Below are 20,969 nucleotides of genomic sequence, written 5' to 3'. Positions count from 1 at the left end.
GTGTTCAAACAACAACTAAGTAAATTAACTCTAGTTAAGACTTGATATTTTGCATTTTGTACTGCATCATTTATCTGCAGCTTTAGCAGTATTATTTTTATTAGACTAGTCGCTGACATTTTTATATTGCTTTTGTTCTTTAAATTTTTTGCATTGTATGCATTTGAGGTTAATGTTTGCAAACTTTTAATACCAGTTTACTATATCGTAGGTAATAAAGTTAATATTAATATAGTAAATATTATTTGTAATAATACTTCCAATTTTGTAAATTTTTGTCTGAAATAAAAGCTAAATGGCTCACTTTAGAATAATCATATAAGCTATTGGCTCGCTTTACCAATAATGGTGGCTCACTTTATAAATTTGTTAATATAAAGCGAGCCTTTCCTATGTATCATATATAGTTTACTTGGCTCACTTTATATTAGTGTGGCTCACTTTACATTATATCATAGTTTAGGTATCTGTTATAGAGTTTTCTAGTACAAGAAGTATTAAGATATCTCACATAGTTATTAATACACACTGATTTTAGTTTTATTGGCTTGCTTTATCCGAAATGACCCTATTTGGCTACCTACACTGCGCGACATAATGATAAGACACCCAAAAAATATTTATAAAACTCTACTATACATTTTTTTTTAAAAACTAATTTTTATAATAAAGGAGAGCAAAAGGATTACAAGACTAAATAACAATAAAAATTTTTTTTAAAACCTAACTCGCATTTTATAAAAAAAACAACTGTTTTTTAGTGCAACAAAATTATAAGACACTTTTGGAAAAAAATTCATATGAATTGTCATTTATATAAAAAGATGTCTCAATTTTAAACTATCGATTGTGGGTACTTCAACCATTTTTTTGAATCACTTCAATCATTCTAGAAGGAAAAGAATCATACATTTTTTTATGTACGAAATTTCAATTGCATCCCATGCAGATGCGATGGATGATTTCAAGTCAGCTAGTGAACTATATTGTTTACCACCTTCAAACACTATATGTGACAGCTGTGCCCAAACATTCTCAATAATGTTCAGGTCTGGAGATCTAGCTGGCCACTTCAATGTTTCAATTTCACTGCTGTTGAAATATTCCTTTACTATCTTAGCAGTATGAACACTAGCATTATCTTGCTGAAAAACAAAATTTTCACCACCAATGACAGTGGTGTCACGTCGTAAGAATTCTTGAACAATTAAAAGATAATCCTTAACCTTCATTTTTCCATCAATAAAATGAGTTTTTGATTTACCATGATACCCAATCGCACACCAAATCATTACACCACCACAACCCATTTGATGTTGTTACTGTGTTACTGGCTCTTTACGCAAATTGCAAAAGTAATAAGTCCATCTATCCAGCCCATCAAGACAAAATCGTTTTTTGTCAAAAAATACTACATGTTGCCACTCTTCTTTCCATGTTATGTGGTCCTTTGCAAAAGTTAATCGTGATTTGTTGTCAAAGGTGGTTTATGCTGAAGTTTTTTGCGCAAAAGGTGAAAAGCATTATGAATAACTCACTGAACTGTATGTAAATTAGCAATCACACCTGCTTCTGCAGCAATTTGACGTGGAGTTAATGAAGAATTTGAAGCTTGTCTCAACAATCTTTGCCTAACACAGTCACTTAATGTTGATGGATGTCCGGGACTTTTTTTTATTCCATACATATGAGGACTATTAACGTAGTTTTAAATCACAGTTTGGCTGCGTCCAATAGTTCTAGCCATCTAACTAACGGAGTGACCCATTTTCCATAAGTTAGAGGGCACTTTTTTCTCATCTGGACTCAACGATGCAGCACGACCCATTATTAATTAATTTGTTGTTTTATACTTAATAAAAAAAAAAACCTAAACTAAATTTTTGACAGTTCAATAATTTATAAAAGTTTACAGTTAAATAATTGTCTGTGGTGTTTACATCAAATAAGTATTCTTAATTGCCCACAACTGCGGTTTGCAAATAAAACGTTTTTTGTAAAATTGTCTTATAATTTTGTCACACTGAAAAAACGTTTTTTTTTTTTAATAAATGTGTGTTACGTTGAAAATAAATTTGTTAAAATGTTGTTTAGTGTTGTAAACCCTTTGCTTTTATTTACAATAAAGGTTAGTTTTTAAACATATATGTATAGTAGAGTTTTATAAATCTTTTTTGGGTGTCTTATCATTATGTCACGCAGTGTATAAGGAGCCATTTAAGCCTGCAATAATTGAAGCTAATGCTGATTTATTAGAATTCAAAAAAAAATTTTTTTTCAGTTAACAATGTTACGCAAATTATCTTATTAAGATTCATTAAAATGCTTTTTTTAAATGAATACTTTAATAATAAATATATACAGTAAATAATACATAATCTTTTGAAATTTACTCTTAATTATTCTAATTTCTAAATTTTTAAAATTTATTTTTGCTTCATTTTTTTTTATTACTATATTTTACTATTATTTAATTATAATAATTGTATGAAATTGCTTGCATATGGGTGGGTCATCCCATAGTGTTAAAGTATAGAATTCAAAATTGTAATAGAGAGATTAAGTTCAGCAAAGAAATGCATTAAGCATAATAATCCAATAGTTAAAAAAATTATATACAATTATTTTTCTTTCATTACTTCATGATAATAATTAATAAATTAATTATAACTGTTAATATTGAATACAAATATATTTAGAACATGATATATTTTTAATTAAAATATAAAAATATGTGTATAGTAATTATACAATATGTATTTTTTCAAATAATATTTTATGATAAATTTTTTTACAGTATCAAAAAATTTAAAGAGTGTTATTAATATACAGTTTACCAGTACCATTGGTGGCATACTATGTGCAGGTTTCAATTTTTATTGCAATGTTTTTTTGCTTGTTTAACAAAAATTTTGTTTTTTGAAATATAGTTGTAAATATGATGTGCTCAAGTTCAATATGACACTAATAAAATTTTTGTAGTTATGTAGTTAAAATGTAGTTTTGTAGTTATGTAGTTAAATTTTGTAGTTATGTAGTTAAAATGTAGTTTTGTAGTTATGTAGTTAAAATGTAGTTAAAATTTCAAATTTTAACTATAAAAATTTAAAAAAATACTACTAAAAAAATATTGTTACACAAGTTTTTATATAAGTACGTAAATTGTTGTTATGGCATTCTAATGTGGGTTAAATGTGACATTTACTTTAAAGATTTAGCTTTATAATACTCAATCACAGTTAAGTAAATCAACAACAGTATTAATACAAGTACAATATTGTATTTTTAACAAATGTCAGGACTGCGGAGTCATGGAGTTGGATTCGCAACATTTTTGGCGGAGTCGGTGTTGGAGTCGCTAAACCAAATTGCGACTTCGACTCCAATAGTAAAACTTCTCCGTTTTGCATGTGCATGTACAAAATATTTAACTTCTAAAAAATAATAAAGATAATTTAAAAAAAACTTTTTAGAATTATTGCATTATTTTTTTTAAAGAGTTCAGAGAATTTTTCAAAAATTTGTAAAAAAAATTCTTTGAAATTGGCGATGCAATACAAATTAACAAATTGCAAATTACTAAATCAATAAGTTGATTTCAAATCATTTGACGAGCATAAGGTGTTCGTACAAGACAAGTGTAAATAAAACAAATAATAAAAGTGTGCCATTATTTAAATTATTTAGTGCGTCAATAGTGGTTATTGATACAGTTAACAAAAAAGGTTTGTGGTTAATTTCAATTTGAAAAATATTCAGGATAAAATTTAAAATAGATTATTGTTATAAAAAATTATATTTCACTATTATATTATAAGTCTGGTGTTTTAGTTGATTTCCAATTTAAAAACAAGTATATAAAAGTTACTGTGGACTTTCAGCTTCATGTGCAGTACTGTCCTTGGGGTAGCGCGAGAGGAGCAGCCACTCCAGGACTTGCTGTGCAAGGCCTTCCTTTTTTAACAAGAGTTATTCTTGTTAAAAAATAATTAAAAGACCCTACTGTCATTAAAAAATAAGAAAAAGTTTTGATTAAATGAAAATAATGTAATGATAATATAGGTGCCAAAAATATCTGATTATCCGTGCAATAAGCTCAATTTTTTATTAACTAAAAAACATTCAAAGCTATTGAAGCTCTTCTTTGGAATGACATCGCAAATGAAAGGCTCATTTGTTTAACAACTATAAAATACTTTTTTAAAGAGTGAAAAAGTTAAAAAGAAATAATACGATGGTGGAAAAAAGTCGTGTGTCCGACCACAAATTTAGTTCATTTTACAGAATTTCTTAATTTGTTACCATTGCTGAAACAACATGAATCAAGACCAATACCTTAAAGTGTTAAGAAATCACATGCTACCTACAGCCAGAGAGTTTTATGGCAGAAGAGTTTCCTTTATCTTTCAACATGATAATGCACCTTGCCATAAAGCTAAGTGAGTTTGCAATTTCTTACACGATAAGGATGTTGAGCAAATGAAATGGCCACCCCAGAGCCCAGATATAAATCCCATTGAACATGTATGAGAAATCCTGTTAAGGGAAATCAGGAGTAAAAGGTATGCTATCAGGATGAACTTTGGAACTTGCTGCAAAATGCTTGAAATAACATCACTCCACAGCACCTTCAAGATCTTATTGAATCTATGCCTCGACGAATTAAACAGCTGCGTTTAGCTAAGAGTGGACATACTAAGTATAAGTAATTCTTCCAATTCTCGATTGACTATTTACTGTTGTTTATGAAAAAGGTAAACACTGTACAAATATAGAGTGATTGTTTGGTGCTTCTGTTTTATCCAGCAAAAAATTCCATTAAAAATTTACAAGATACATGACTTTTTTCCGCCACTGTAGATGAAATTTTTATTTTTAAAGGACGAAAATTTCATTTTGTCTTTTAAAAATAAAAAAAAGAAGGAAAAACAAAATATCTAAAAAGAAGAAAAAAAAACAAATTATATGAAAGAATATAAAATAAAATCGAAACCTTGAGAAAGCTCAGCAAGCATACCAAAAAATTTTTATTTTAACTTTTTTATATTTTGTTAGTTATTCATTTTATATTATGATTTATTTTTATTTAGTTTTAGTTTATGCTGTGTTAAGTAATGATTTTTTTAGTTTTTTAGTATTTGGAATCATAGTCGGAGTCGGACTCTGAAAATTTCAACGATTGGAGTTGGAGTCTGTACTTTTTTTTACAACTTCACACCCCTGATAAATGTTTAAGCATATACACATATAAGCTATAACACTAACATTATTTTAAAACTGCATTTTACTGCACCTTTTTGCGTTTAAGTAGACGAATTTTCATTTTAAGTAGGCATTTTTTCATTTTAATTTGGCTTTTTTTCATTTTAATTTATAAATTTTCATTTTAATTTGGCGCGAAAATTTTATCAGCCATATGAGTTCTAAAAATTTATTAAGCTGAATTTAATAAATACATCAAAAGTAAATGGTACAATAAATTCTTTCATTTTCAAATTATACTCAAATCTACTCAAGACAATCAATAACCCACCATTGCCGTTCCAAAGTGTGGCTTCTACAAAAGGTTACTATTGCTGAATACCAAATCGTTTGTGATGCAGCCAATGCAAGGGGTGACTGGAAAGCAATTACTGCAGCCAACAGTGTTAGCATTCAATGACTTTGAATAAAATCAAAGCCCCAATAATCAAAAAACTTCACATCGATGTTGCAATTTCTACAATACACCAAACTCTTGATGGTGGTGCTTTCGCCTATAAAAACGTTCATTACAAATCTTTGCAAATGAACACAGAGGCTGCAAAAGAAGCCCAATAAGTTAAAGTGAAAATTGGCTAACTTAAATGCAAAAAAGTGTAGTTTTTCAAACAGACTGCCCAAGGGCTTTTAAAATTAAGAATCATTTAAAAATGGTCAATTATAGTATAAATATAGTTAAGATGTAAATAACTTTGTTAAAAGGAACAATAACTTCAAATACAATCAAACAAAATAACAGCGTTGATATATTTTTCTAATCAACATATTCTGTTTTATAACTTTCTAAAAAATTTATCTTTGATTTACAGGTGTTTATGGTAATAATGCAATATTTTTATCCCGTCAGCATGGTTTTCTGAAGCTGTTGGTTTCTTCACCAAACATGTTAGCTATTTTGTTATAAAAACAAATGTGTTGTAAATGTTTTGCAGCTAAAATAATAAAATGAAATTCATTTATTAAATTTTAGTTTAATTCAAGAGAGAATATTAAACGAGCAACTTAAATCTTTTGATGAAATGGAACAGGTTATTTTACTTTTAGATTATTTGTCAATAAAAAAAAAAAAGAGTAAACAAAAAACTTGATTTTGTCTAAAAATAATTTTTAATGATATATATATATATATATATATATATATATATATATATATATATATATATATATATATATATATATATATATATATATATATATATATATATATATATATCAGAGTATTTATTTAGGGAGATGCTGAAAATCCTGTTAGTCATGATACTTATTCAGTTTTGAGAAATATGTTGATTGCATTTACTAAAGGTCATTTAGTAAGTTACATCTGGGTTTTTAGTTAATTAATTTTTTGTTTTTATTTTTGACTAACTTTATTTAAAAGAAAATTAAAAAAGTTGAAATATTATTTGCTTACTAAAATAATAAGTAATAAATAAATAGATAAATATATCAGGGTTCCTTAAAAACCTTAAATATCTTTTAAAAAAAATCCTTAAAAGTCTTTAAATAACCTTTAAAAAAGTTAAAGTTTGGCTGCTCTCCTTAATTTCTCCTTATTTATTTGTTTTTTTAATCATCTAGAAAATTTTATTAAAGTGAATGGATTATACTTATTAATAATAAAGAAAATATATAGTTTTTTGATAGTTTGCTAACCTATATTTCTAGTATATATGTATATATATATACATATATGCAGGCCTTGTTAAGAAGCGCTACGCAGCTCGCATTTTGGTTGCGAAAAGGCGATTTGCCTACGCGTTCAGCAGTTTTGCGCTAGGCAAAAACTTATATCTTTTAGAATATTTAAATTATCTTTTGATTACCGTTAGCGTGACGTTTATTCAGAAGAAATGAAGTAACCGCATTTAACCGCAATTGTAAAATAATAGATTTTTTTGTTAAAGAAACAGTTTGTTTCATAATTTTTTTTTTGTTATTAAAAATTAGTTAAAAAAAAAAGTGTTTTAAGTTTTATCTTAAGGAATTAAATATATAAATTCCTTTTAAATATAAAAATTATTTTTAGTCATAATAAGTTTAAAAAATGCACGATTTATTTTGATGTAAATATTTTATTAATAAGATATTTTGTTTATTGTTAATTCAATAACGTAAAGTTTTGATGACGTTCATTTAATTTATGAAAATAAATTATGATCACAAACATGTTATCGGTAACTGATAAATAACAAAAAAAAACTTTATTGTTTAAAAACATTATTAAAAAGAGTTCACAAATTAAATAAGAAAAAATGTATTAACAGTTAATAAAATAACCAAAAACCAAATATAAAATCATAAGAAAATAAACAAATATTTTACGTTTCATAAAAAAAATATTTTTTTCAAAATAAAATTTAGTTCATATTTGAAAAAAATTTAAAAAAATTTTTTTTTAATAAGAACTTAAATTTTATTTGTAACTTTTGTTATAGTGAGAAAAAAACAAACTGCTTGTATGATTTTTAACGCGTTAATAAAATAACTTTAATTACAATGCGGTACTTGAAAAGACGCGAGTGACGCAATATAACTTCTAACGATGCAAAATATATTTGCTGAGTTGAGTTACTTAGAAATGCGCTACGCGTTTTCGCTACGCAGCGAAATCTCGTAACAAGGCCTGATATATGTGTATATATATATATATATATATATATATATATATATATATATATATATATATATATATATATATATATATACACACATACATATACACACAAGTAAAAAAGTTTCAGTTCAACAAAAGCAATAAATATTTAATACCAACAACAAATATTCACAAAAATATCTAAAATCTAACTGGGAAACTGCAAATGTTTTTCAAGCTAATGAAAGCAGATAAATACTGGATCAATGCAGCAAAGTAATAATTTTATTTCTCATATTAAGGTAGGTAGGTAATAAATGCTAAAAAGACTGAGGTAGGTAGGTAATAGGTGCTAAAAAGGTTAAGGTAAGTAGGTAATAGTTGTTAAAAAGACCAAGGTAGGTAGGTAATAGTTGCTAAAAAGACTGAGTTAGGTAGATAATAGTTGCTAAAAAGACTGAAGTAAGTAGGTAATAGTTGCTAAAACAGATTTTAGTAGATAATATCCAGTTTAAAGATAATTCAGCAAGATGCTGCAAAACTTTAAATTTTATATAAAACATAGAAACTGTAACTTGTTAATTAAAATTAAAATTTATTAAATCTGTTAATAAAATATATTATTGGTTCTTTGTTATAATATAGTTGTTTGGCTTTTAGATTTTGGTTCATAATCAATAATATGTCATTAATATTCTTATTTACAAATTACTATATTTTGCCATGTGCCTTTTTAAGACACTAAAACCATATGTACAATTAATAATGCCTAACTTTTTTTGAAATAGACTTTTTATTAAACTCACACACATGGATCCACTCTCTCACACAAACACACAAGCACACACAATTCAAAAGTTTTTAGAAATTTCATTTTTATTTTATAAAAAGTTGTGAAATGTGAAAAAAACAAAAGTGTTTGAATTTGAAAAAGTATTTTAAAATTTTATATACAAAAAATATTTAAAAATGAATTTAAAAAGTTTTTTTTATTTTAAAAAGATTGTTTTTTTTTAAAAAAAAAAACTCATTAGAATGATGAAACTGCTGCATCAATTCTATGTTCAAGTGAGGAACTGCGAGACAGTATCATAATGTTGAGTAAAGAACTTTTAAATAGTCCTGCAGTTTCTGATCCAAGATGGGCTAGTCAGACTATTAATGGTAGGCTGTCAAAATAATGTTCATTAACATCAAATATATCTAAAATTAATATTATATTCCACTAACTTCTTATATTGTTATTTTAGTAGGATTTACTACTTCATCAGTGTTGATCCAGAATCAATTGAGAGATAAAGAACAAATGCACAACTACCTAATTGATTTTTTGATAAAAACTAAATGCTTTAAGAAGGTATGCATTTTTTGTTGTAAAGCAGTACTCAATGTTGTTTAAAAAAAATAGTTATACACCAAGTTTTTCTTCAATATTAATTATTAACTTTTCATTTGTGAAAAGTTAAATGAGCAGGACAATGAAAGTGTAAAAGTTCATCTGATTGAACATGCTGAAAAAATGGAATGTTGTTCTACTATATTGGACATGTACAGTCAGTAAGTTTTTCTACTTACTAATCATAGTATTCAAGTTTTTTTACTTACTAATCATAGTATTCAAGTTTATATCATGTGTCAGTTTTGAAATTTCTAAAGTCTTAAATAACAAAGGTTTTATTATACTAAAATATTTGTAATACTGAGGTTTGTGGTCTGCAAAAAATCCCTGACCTTGTTTCTATGTTTTATAGTTAGACCTTTAGGTCAAAATTTTTTTGATGTGTGTATATAAATGTGTTTGTGTGTGTATTTATATATATATATATATACACACGTACACCAGGGATGCGCACCAGGGATGCGGAGTCCCAAAAGGACTCCGGCTTTATATCTCTACTTTTTCCAAGTCTGTAGTGTCCGGAAGCTCCAAACATGATTGTTGACTTATGATCTGCTATAAGAAAAAAGTTCATAAGATTTAATGACTTGAAACTTATGTTTTTAAGCCCGGAGTCCTGGAGTCCCGGAGTCCTTGCCGCCATTATACCTAAGGACTCCGGACTCAAAAAATGATTGTTCCTCTAACCAAAAAGTCTTAATTTTTTTCCTATTAGTAGTCCATAAACTTATTTATATTTTTAGAGCTCCTGGATACCAAAAACTAGGATAAAGTAACCTTTTTGTGACTTTCAAACCCGGAGTCCTTTTTGGGATTCCGCATCCCTGTGCGGAATCCCAAAAAGGACTAACAATATTTTAAAAAAATATTGTTAGTCCTTTTTTGACTAACAATATTTTTAAAAAATAGATGCAGAGACTTAATGTGTTCTATCTAATACAAAAACACTAGATTTAAATTTTTTTTGAATAAAAAATATTTTAAGGGGTCCCTCAAGACCCTCGAATTTTTAATGGGTCTCTAATATTTTCAAAAAAAAAATTTTTCAAAAATATGTCAACCTGGATTGCACTCTGTAACTGGCCATGCTAAGATTTTTTTTTCTTTACAGCTTGACCACGGCTATTTTGATATTTTAACAATTTAAGTGCAATAAAAAAAGTGTTACGTTATGAATAACTTTTATTTGTTGATCTTTCATTTTACACGAAGGCTTTAAATAAAACCATAAAATTAATTATAATGTTTGTTTACATAAACGCATGTGTAAATTAATAAAAAATGTTACTTATAAATTTTTTTTATGTGGGCATGTATTTTTGATGATAAACTAAAACGTTGGAAACTATTTTTCCATGTCTTGCTAAAAATCTTTTAAACCATTATTTTTGAAAGAATTTTTTTTAAGTTACTTTAATTTATGGATAAGTTGAAAACCTTTTGTTACTACTAGCTTTAACACATTTTATGTGAATTTACAAGAATATAAAATAACTTTATTTACTTTTATAAGCATATATTTTGTTGATTAATGGAAAAGTTTTAAGCATTATGTAATGTTCATATTATTAATTTTTATAATTAAAGTTACAATTTTTTTAAATATTTTAAAAAAATTTTATTTTTTCAAAAAAATTTTTTTTAAGTTACAATAGGAATTAATGAGTTTAAATTATTTATAATAATTTTGAAATTTGTTACGTGAAGCGCTTATTAATAAAGTTGTTATGCTCAAATTAAAGTTAAATTAATGTTGCTGCTTGCGCAACAGTACTCTCGCTTTAATATTGTTCTTAGAGTCACGGTAGTGATTTCTGATTGGTTGATTTTTTCTTTTATTTAAAGAATGCATGCCCAAACCATAATCCTTAATCGATGTATGTGGGCTCCACTTTGCCTATTCCTAAATCGGTCGATGTATGTACACTCACTGTGCCTATTCCTAAATCAGTGGATATATGTACACTCACTGCGCCTATCCCTAAATCAGTGGATGTATGTACACTCACAGTGTCTATCCCTATATCAATTTATGTATGTAAATAATAAAAATCAATGTAACTTTCGATATACAACAATAATAATAACTTTCAATAAAACATTTAAGTTAAAAAACATTTAAAAACATTTTTCTTAGTGAAGGACTCGATCCTGATTCACTGTGAAAGATGAACCAAGGAGATACCACAATGCTAAATGTATAATGTAGAGTCGCAATTCTTTTTAAATTTGTACTAATAAAACTTTCAAAATCAACTAATAATATTCACAGCTTTGACTTAAAATAAACCAATCAAACTTTACTAACAAGACTTTAATATAAAAAATCAAAGCAATGGTACTGTTGCGCTAGCCACAATGTTGAATTAAATTACTTGTTAGTGGTTTATTATATTTAAATCGCAGGCGCATTTTATTTTTTTCCTATTTTTACGAATAAAAAAGTTGAAAACCTTTTATTTAACTTGACTTACTAATTAGAGCATGAAATTATTAAAAATTAGTATTTTAAAAAGACTATGTTATTTTTTTAAACAATTTTTTTTTTGTGCAACTCTTTTGAAAAAGTAAATGTTTATACAATTTAAAAATATTATATACAACACTTTTTAATAAATTTGATAAAATTTGTTCATTTATTAAACAATCATTAGTAGTAATTTGTTACTTAATTTAAAAGCGATTTGCATAACTTTAATAAAACGTCTAAAAAGATAAGTTTTATAGCATAATATTTATTTTAAACGTAATTAAAAATGTAACATAACGATGGCTAAACTCCAACACCATGTATCTCAAAATTTGGCTGTTTTGAGTTAAGTAGTGAATAAGAAACTATGGTTAATTTTACACCTGATTCTAACAACGCTTATGTTAAATAATACTGCGAAAAGTGTTTAAATTAGGTAAATTTGTTTTCTGTACCTTGCTAATTGGCAGAACTGAATTCTAACACCACATATCATGAGTTGTTTACATTGAAAACATATGACAATATTAACCAGCTGGTTCATTTCAGGTAATTATTGTTTAATTTGTTAACTGTAATTCAGTTAAGTTAATTGATTACTAGCTTAGAAGTATAATGAATAGTTTTGAAGTATTCACTTAACCTAGATTTGTTGTTTACTATAGAAAAATTGCTTATAGAAAAATAAACGTTCAAGATACGTGTTGTTACAGTTTAGTTTGTATTCTTGTAGGTCCAAGATATGTGTTGCAATATTAATATCTGCTACCTAGCAGTTGAATCATGGATGAACCAAATAGTGAAGATTGTGATTTCATTGATAACGTGATCGGTTTGCTACAAAAAGAAGAAACAGTACATAAGTAGCTTTTAAAATAAAACTTGAATTCAAATTTCTATAGGCCTACTCCATAAAGTGATAGGTCTAGGCCTACTCCTGTATTAAGTATGACTATTTGACAATACTAGCTCAAGCTTAGTCGTTTACAACATTTGAAAGGTATAATAACAAGAAATAGTTTTGAACTTTTGGCTAGGCCACAAAAGATTAATAAATTTCTCTCATAATTTATCCATTAAAAATTAGTCTATAAAAACAATAATAATACCCTAATATTTTTTCAGGAACTGAGCAGACTACAAACTACCTTGGAAGAACAAATATTTTGAACAGCAATGATGATACAGGAAATCAAGCTTTTGGACTATTGATAAACGAAGCAGAAGTGATATTTGAAGATGGCCTAGGTATTGAAAGCGTCCTCACTGTCGACGAAACGGATTCGAATCAGCCATGGACAAACCATCAGGATGTTTTACGAGAAGGAGATTAACCTATACCAATTATTGATTACTCTCTATACTTAAAAGATAAAGAAAAAACTGCTACAAACATTGACAATAGTATTGATTACAACAGCAATGATGAAGAACCTGATGACCATAATGACCCAGATTTTGTGTTGTCAGATGATGAGATAATGCAAATTAGCCTTGAAAATGACTCAAATATTGGCCTAAATAAAGCGATGCTCAAAATATCAAAAACAGTTCCAATGCAGACCATTTAATTAACGACCTTGCAAGAAAACCTCAAGATGATTAATTTGCCAAGAACTTGCGAGAAAACCTCTAGATGATTTGTATTCTGTTGAGGTACTTAATGATGAAGGCAATAATGGCAAGAGAAAAAGAAATAAGCGGCCTGATAGATCTTCTTGGGATGTTAAGGTTCACAAGAAACTAAGAATGACAGGAAAAAAGTACTTAGGCTATAAAAAAGTCAAAATTGATGGTAAAATTACAGTTAAACGAAGTGAAGTGGAACATGAAGAAAGAAAAGTGGGACCTGTGAGTAATTCCAAAATTTGTAAAGCAAATTAAAAATGAAAATGTACTGAAATATCAGAAGAGATGAGACATGATTTATTCAAATTTTTTTTTTGCGGATGTAAACTTGTTTTTCTTTCCATAATAGTTTGGCAACTATCTTGGAAAGAAAAACAAGTTTACATCCGCAACCATATGAAGAAAATTGATTTACAACAGAAAACTGTTATAGACAAAATAAGCAGCAGGTCTGGTTTATTCAAATACTACTCAAGTCCTACTACTGGTGATTTAATACCTGTTTGTAAACAGATGTTCTTGAATACCCTTGGTATGAAAAAATGGATGGATCAAAATTGGGCATCAAGTACAGTTGTGTCTCCAGACGACGAGGAAGCACAGCATTCAGAACAAGAAGATGGTGCTATTCTACCAAAAGATGACATTGAACAATGTGGATGTAGAGAGAAAAAAATACCACAAAAAATAAAGATTATTTCTGAATGGTTTAAAAGTTTACCAAAAGTCCCATCTCATTATTGCAGAGTATCCACGTCGAAAATGTATTTAGAACCATTATGGGATACAAAATTTGATTTGTACAGATCATACAAAGACTTTAGCATTTCTCACAATAAATCGTTAGCTGATAGACATTGCAAATGTTAATGGTTTTCAGAAGTAGAGGGAGATTTATCGGCCAACACAATTGCCTCCTGTTTGGTTGATTATTTGAAGGAACATTGTCTATCTCCTTGCTGCTCCATTGTAGTATGCACAAATGGCTGCACAAATCAAAATCGTAACCAATTTGTATCAAATGCCCTTCTTCACTTTGCTATCCAAAATAATATCAATGTTACTCAGAAATACCTAGTAAAAGGAGAAAGATTCATTACAAGCGAGGATTGAAAAACAAATCGAGGGAAAGGATGTGTACCTACCATTTGAGTATGTAAAATATACCAAGGAGGCCCAGCAAACTCCCTTCCCTTATGAGGCTGCATACTTGAAATATGACTTTTTCAAGGGTTTCTCTAATATAAGCTATTCCGACTCAGTTCGTCCAGGAAAATAAAAGGGTGACCCATGTGTCATTGATGTTCGCTGTTTCCAGTACCTACCCACAGGAACAATTCGATACAAATTATTCTTTGATGGAAGTTTTGTGGATTTACCTAGAAGATTAATCAAAGTTAAAAAAGATGAGTCACCTATACAACTATTTAAGGAAAGGATTTCGCTTCCATACACCAAATGGAAACATTTACAAGACTTGAAGTATGTCATCCCAGAGGATTACCATCACTTTTATGACTCCCTTCCTTACAAGAAATAATTTTGTGAAGACAACTGCAGGTGTTGGAGGACACTTAAGAGTTACCCATTAGAACACCAAAGAAGATATATGATGTTATGTAACTGTTTAGCGTTACTATTTTTTAAAAGACTGCCTTTTTTACAGTTTTATATGCCTTTTAGTTAATAAATTGTGTCCTTTTTCATTTTAGACAATGCAGTTTTATTATTGACTTACCCTCTTAAACAACACTTATCTCAGACAAAACTTTAGGTCAATTCCACATATCATAGAAAATTGCCCATACTTCAAAGTCAAAACTTATTTTAATCAAATCAACATTTTAAACAAACAAACAAAAGAATTTAATAATTTGACGCTTTTTTCTTTTTATTTCTATGGTTTTTTTGAAAAATATCAGGTTTTTTGGCTCTCCTGAAAAGTTGTGATTTTTTAATGTGATGTTGGAGTTTAGCCATTTATAAAGTTTCGCTTAGAGTTTAAATTTTTATTTATTGTTTTTATTTTAGTGCTTATATTTTTCGAAAAGAATTTTTTTCTCTTTAGTCTTTTTTTCTAGTTTAAGTTTAGCTTAGATTTTCTACATTTTGCATTTCTGAAATGTTTTAATCATCAAAACATATAAATCGCGGTCAAGTAGTCAAAAAAATAAAATCATTTGGGTGGTCAGCAATAGCGCTTGAGAGAGAGAGAGAGAGAGAGAGAGAGAGAGAGAGAGAGAGATTGTGCAAGATAAATGTGGCAATAAATTTGCATCTTATTATTTCATATGCTTCCGAATATTTTTAAACATAAGGGCCATTTGAGAAAACTTGGTAAAATAACCAGAATATTGAGTGCCTAAGTTCAAGTTGGGTACCCAACATACCTCTAATATGCATATACATCTTTATTTGGCAAGAGACATCTTTTGATGATGCTCTTGCTACTTTATTTATAAAGTGATTTTTAATTTTTACCTACATGTTAAAATTATTACATTAGTTGTGGAAGTAGATTTTTTTTTTTTCTAAAAAATTACAAAAATAACTTTTAATGACTTTAATAATTTTTTAAATATTTATTAAGCATTTTGTTAGTTTTTAATATTTATATTTTTCTTTATTTTTATTTTATGCGTAACATATTGTCAAAAATAGGTAAGACACCATATTTGTTACTACTTTAGTAAGAAGACACTTTTATGGAATATAAATATAAATTCTTTATGGAATTCCCAACACAAAAAAGATATAATGACACTTAGTTTAGAAAATAGTAACAAAACTAGTTCCTGAGCTCTAGGGATTATGAAACTTGATTGTAAAAGTTAGAAAATCTAAAAAAAAAATCAGAGGATAAAGACTCAAGAGATGATAATTTTTAAAATATTTTAAGTTTGTAATAGAGTTAACAAGATATATTGAATCTAAGTTTACTTGCTTGTTCAATAAATTTACTGGGCCCTGCAGGGGCCCAGTAAACTTCTCTAACATTGTGAATCAATGTTAGAGAAGTAAAAAGAAAATACACTGCGTTTAAAATACCAATCTTATATAGAATCATCTTCCTCAAAATTTTATTGAGTCAACAACTTTAAATAAATTCAAAAATTAGACAATGGTTTATCAAGAAAAGGTATTATTATTTATGAGAACTACATTGCCATTGCATTATTCTATAAATAAATAAATATATATATATGTATGTTATGTTTGCTTGGTGTATTTTTATTTTTCTTATAAAAAAAAATTCTTTAATGTTCAAGGATCTTGAGCAAACCTAAGAAATAATATGTTAATCTAATTTGATGTTCACTGCCTTTTTTTTAATAAAATCTTATAAAAAACACATTTTGGGGATGCCAGTAAACTTATTTTTTTAATGTTGTCTTAAGAAGCACTCTAATATGTAAAATATTTCAATTAATATCATAATATGTACCTATTTCAATTAATATCAAAAGTTTGAATTAATTTTTTTTCTTCTATTTTTTTTTACCTAAAAAATAATTAGACTTTTATAAAAAAATGAAAAAGTTATTTTACTGTTGTTTTTTCTTGTTTTTCTTATATCCTTTATTTCCAAATATTTCTTAGGGTTCCTGACTTGATTAGTCAATCAATTGATGCTTTGAATAACCAAACAAGTTTAGAAGACTGCATGACTAAAGAAAGTTTTTTTGCCAATGTAATTTGTTTTGAAATATTTTATAGTATAAAAATGTGACTATTTATGTTATGACTAACCATTTATTTTTACTCGTTTATATGACAAAATCACCATTATCAGCTTTCTATAAAGCCCATAAGAACTCATGATGGTCTGGCTGGAGGTCATTATTAGGCTAGTATGTGCGATTTAAAAAGTTAATTGAAATTTGTACTTATTTCATCAAGAATTGTCCCCCTTGCAAATCAGGCAAAAACAATGATGACTTTAAAGTTTCAAAAAAAAATTAAACTTTGGAATAATGTTAATCAAAGTTAAAAACCTGTATTATTTTTATTATATTTAAATATTTTATTATTTTTATTATAGATAAGTAAAATAAGATAAGCAAAATAGTAATTAATTACCCACTTCCTAGGGTCCAGTTCCTACGGTTCATCCATGTTTGCAAAAACAGGATAATAGAAACAAACAATTTAATTTTTTTAAGTTTCCATCATTAAAGAAAAAACTCTTTTTTTTTGTTAGAGGCTTCCTGATGATAACTTACTTAAAAAATTAAAATTTCCTTGAGTAATTGCAATTTGCTCATGGTAGTAATTTTAGGGTGTTACCATATTTTATGATAAAAATTAGCTTATTTGGTTTGGATGCATTTTGTAGGTTTTACTTTTCTTAAAGCTAAGGTTCTTGTCTGCAGTATTTGAAATGTACTAAGTTACAACCAAATAGCGCATTTGTAAATTCACACGAGGAATAGCTTTAGATTGGTTTGCAATGATGTAAGCAAATTATTTATTATGTTAAGTTCTGTAACTCCATTTTGGAAAGCACTGTAGCATTCAATAGCATTGTTGACAATTGATCAAAGGCAGTGTTGGCGAATTCAATGACATTTGGTTGGTTAATAATTGAAATAGTTCTAAATAGTTTTTAACTAATAACATTTGAAAAAATGTTTTCAAAGGTTTTTACTTTTACTTTCAACATGATGTTTGTGGATACTTAATAATATAAATTTAATTTAATATATTCAGTTTATTTGTTATATAATTATTTTTTTATACCATTTGTTGTTTACCCTCTTAATTTTTTTTAGGTAACAGAAGTAGATAAGTTCTTTGATAGTTTAATCAAAGTTGAAAGTGATCAGTTGTTTACTTTAAGAACTGTCAAGGAGCAAGTAGAGTTGATTGCAGCTGTTAGTGGTTTATTTGCAGTAAGTTTATTTTTTATGCTCTATATTTAAAAAGTAAAATGTAAAGTACAAAACTAAATTAATTGGAACTACTCCCATAAAAATGGGAGAAGCATAACAAAAGACACTCTTGTTTAGTATTTTAGAAAATCTTCAGGAGTAAAGTAAACATTGTTTAATATTTGTGCTGTCAAAATGTCAAAATCAAATGATTATTTTTAGAAAAAAATATATTGGTAATCATGAAAGCATTCTGTTAAAACAATTGTTTTATTTCCAAATTGAGAAAAAAAAAAGAAAAACTAAGATTTAATATCAAAAAGTTTTTTGTTTTTTTTTCAAACACCAAAAACAATTTTGTTTGCCATTTATGATAAATTAATATGAGCCTAAAATAATATGAAAAATTACTTTAGGCTTGTTTTACAGCATCATGGAAATGTCGCCAGAAATTGCTAATAACACTACCGACTAAGCAAGTTTTTGTTCCATGGACAGGTATAATGAAATTTTTGTTCTGTGGACAGGTTTATGAAAATTTTCTTAACAAATTTCTTTTTTAAAATTAAATAAAACTTTCACATTTAAAATTAAATAAAACTTAATGTGTTTTTTATTATTAGATTAAAATACTTTTTTTTTAATTCCTATTACATTTTCATAACTAGTATAAAATAAAGCATTTGCATAATTTATACTAATTATAAATAAATTATTAGTATAAATTAAAGCACAATAATTTTTGTTATAATGAATATTACTTTTAAAAATTTTAATAAAAAATTTAATGGTTCATTTCATCTGAAACAGAAATCACTAAAATTTTGCATCCTTTTCTCAGGCGAGTTGCGAGAACAAGGATAATTAAAGAGCTTTTGGGTAAGTTGAATTTGCCACTGCTAAGGAGCATCCCATACTCAAATACAACCTTGTTTTCATTCTTTATTTCCACATTATTTGTTTCCACATCTTTATTTAACAACATAACTCTTAAGTTGCCTATTGCAAAAATAAAATTACATACATACTTTTTACATACTTACATACTTTTGGTTTATAAATAGTTAAAAAGATTCAAGCAGAATTAGAAAATTAACAAGATCACATTGTTGTATCAGGTTGAAAAAAAATTAAAACAGTGAAAATACAAAAAAATTAAAAGTCGGAATAATAAATTTAGAAATGATAATAATTATTATGTAAGAAAAATATTTTGTTATTAATAAAAAATTATTAACTAATTTGCTCGTCCAATCAGATCTATAAATATTGTAATCTATCTATAAATATTGTTAATATTCTAAGGCAATTATAAAAAATTTATGCATTATCTTGTAACCAATTGTTCTAAAATAACGGGTGACAACTAAAAAACGAGACTGGATTTAAAGACACATATCTCTTTAAAGAAGTAAGATGAAACAAAAAGGAAAAATGTTCTAGAAAGTATTTTTATTCTAGTTTTTAAATATATAATCAGTTGTTCTCAATTAAACCATTTCTTCTGTTTTATCAACTAGGCCTGGTATAGACTGAGCTAGGCTCCGTATGAGCTCAATATCAAATTTATTAAGGCAATTCTTGATTCTAGAACGTAATTTTTTAAGATTTTCTGCATGCCAATTATTCTTGTAGACAAGGCCTTTCAAAATACTCCAAAAATTTTCGATAGGACGATATTCTGGCAAGTTTGCAGGGTTATCCGCTTTCTCAACATAATGCACGTTTTCCTTGTTTAGGTACATGATTACTGTTTTTGCATAGTGAGATGATGCTAAATCTGGCCAGAACACATATGCACAATCTGAATGATACTTATTGATAAATGGAATAAGTCTCTTCTTAATACATTTGTTTAAATAGATTTTTTGATTTAGAGCCGGTCCACTTGGTACAAAATAAGGTTGAGAAATTCCATTTTCAGAAAAAGCAATTCATAGAAGTAATTTCTTTTGAAAATTTTGTTTTGTTTGGAATTTAACTTTAGTTGGAGTAAATTTTACATCACTAGTATAAAATATATCATTTCCATTGATACTGGAGTGATTTAACATGAAATAAGACTCATCGTCAATGATTGGTTTACGATTTTTGAATTTCTGACACAATCAACTGCACTTAGTTCTACCTGCTGCGTTTTGCTGGTCAGAGCGTTTTGGAATCGTCATTTTTTTCTTGATTTAATATTTGTTCTTTTTTTTAATGGTTTACTAATGTGTTGCTGAGTACAGTTGAACTTTTTAGCTGCCTGTCGTTGAGAAACTCTGTCTTTATGGTCAAACATGAGTTTGAGCCTTTCAATGTTTGTCCTGGTCATTTTTTTAGCTTTTACTCCACTTCCTTGAACTCTTTGGTACCCAGATTCACTTTCAGCACGTTGAATTATCTTGTAGATAGTACTTTTAGGTATATTCTCAACTTTAAAGTGGTCATAAGTGAACTTTTTACCAGCATTTTTGTAATTTAAATAAAATTCATACACACGTTTTCTAATCTCTTGTTTTGGGTTTATTTTTTCATTCATTTTTCTATAAAAAATAAAAACACATAAAATATTTAAAAACTAGAATAAAAATACCTTCTAAAACAGCTTTCCTATTTTTAAAATCTTATTCCTTTAAAGAGATATGTGTCTTTAAATCCAGTCTCGTTTTTTAGTTGTCACCCGTTATATTTTCATTTAACTTAAGCTCTTTTAAAAATATTTTTCTTTAGGATGTAAAGTAGGGTCTAGAGTAGGGTGTA

At 27.2% G+C, this 20,969-nt stretch overlaps 1 protein-coding gene across 1 annotated transcript in view; it reads left to right on the top strand.

Moving 5' to 3' along the window:
• Positions 1–20,969, top strand: part of LOC101241755 (nuclear pore complex protein Nup133) — a 111,178-nt gene that overhangs the window by 37,781 nt on the left and 52,428 nt on the right. The window contains exons 13-22 of the mRNA XM_065805022.1: positions 2,798–2,866; positions 6,072–6,147; positions 6,233–6,290; positions 6,492–6,572; positions 8,890–9,019; positions 9,106–9,212; positions 9,318–9,412; positions 16,954–17,044; positions 18,126–18,245; positions 18,641–18,722. Of these exons, the coding sequence (XP_065661094.1) occupies positions 2,798–2,866; positions 6,072–6,147; positions 6,233–6,290; positions 6,492–6,572; positions 8,890–9,019; positions 9,106–9,212; positions 9,318–9,412; positions 16,954–17,044; positions 18,126–18,245; positions 18,641–18,722 (909 nt within the window). The remainder of the gene's footprint in view (positions 1–2,797; positions 2,867–6,071; positions 6,148–6,232; positions 6,291–6,491; positions 6,573–8,889; positions 9,020–9,105; positions 9,213–9,317; positions 9,413–16,953; positions 17,045–18,125; positions 18,246–18,640; positions 18,723–20,969) is intronic.

The sequence above is a fragment of the Hydra vulgaris genome, chromosome 09 (genome assembly GCF_038396675.1).
Source record: "Hydra vulgaris chromosome 09, alternate assembly HydraT2T_AEP".
Classification (NCBI taxonomy): Eukaryota; Metazoa; Cnidaria; class Hydrozoa; order Anthoathecata; family Hydridae; genus Hydra; species Hydra vulgaris.
This window is presented reverse-complemented; position numbering and strand designations above follow the sequence as displayed.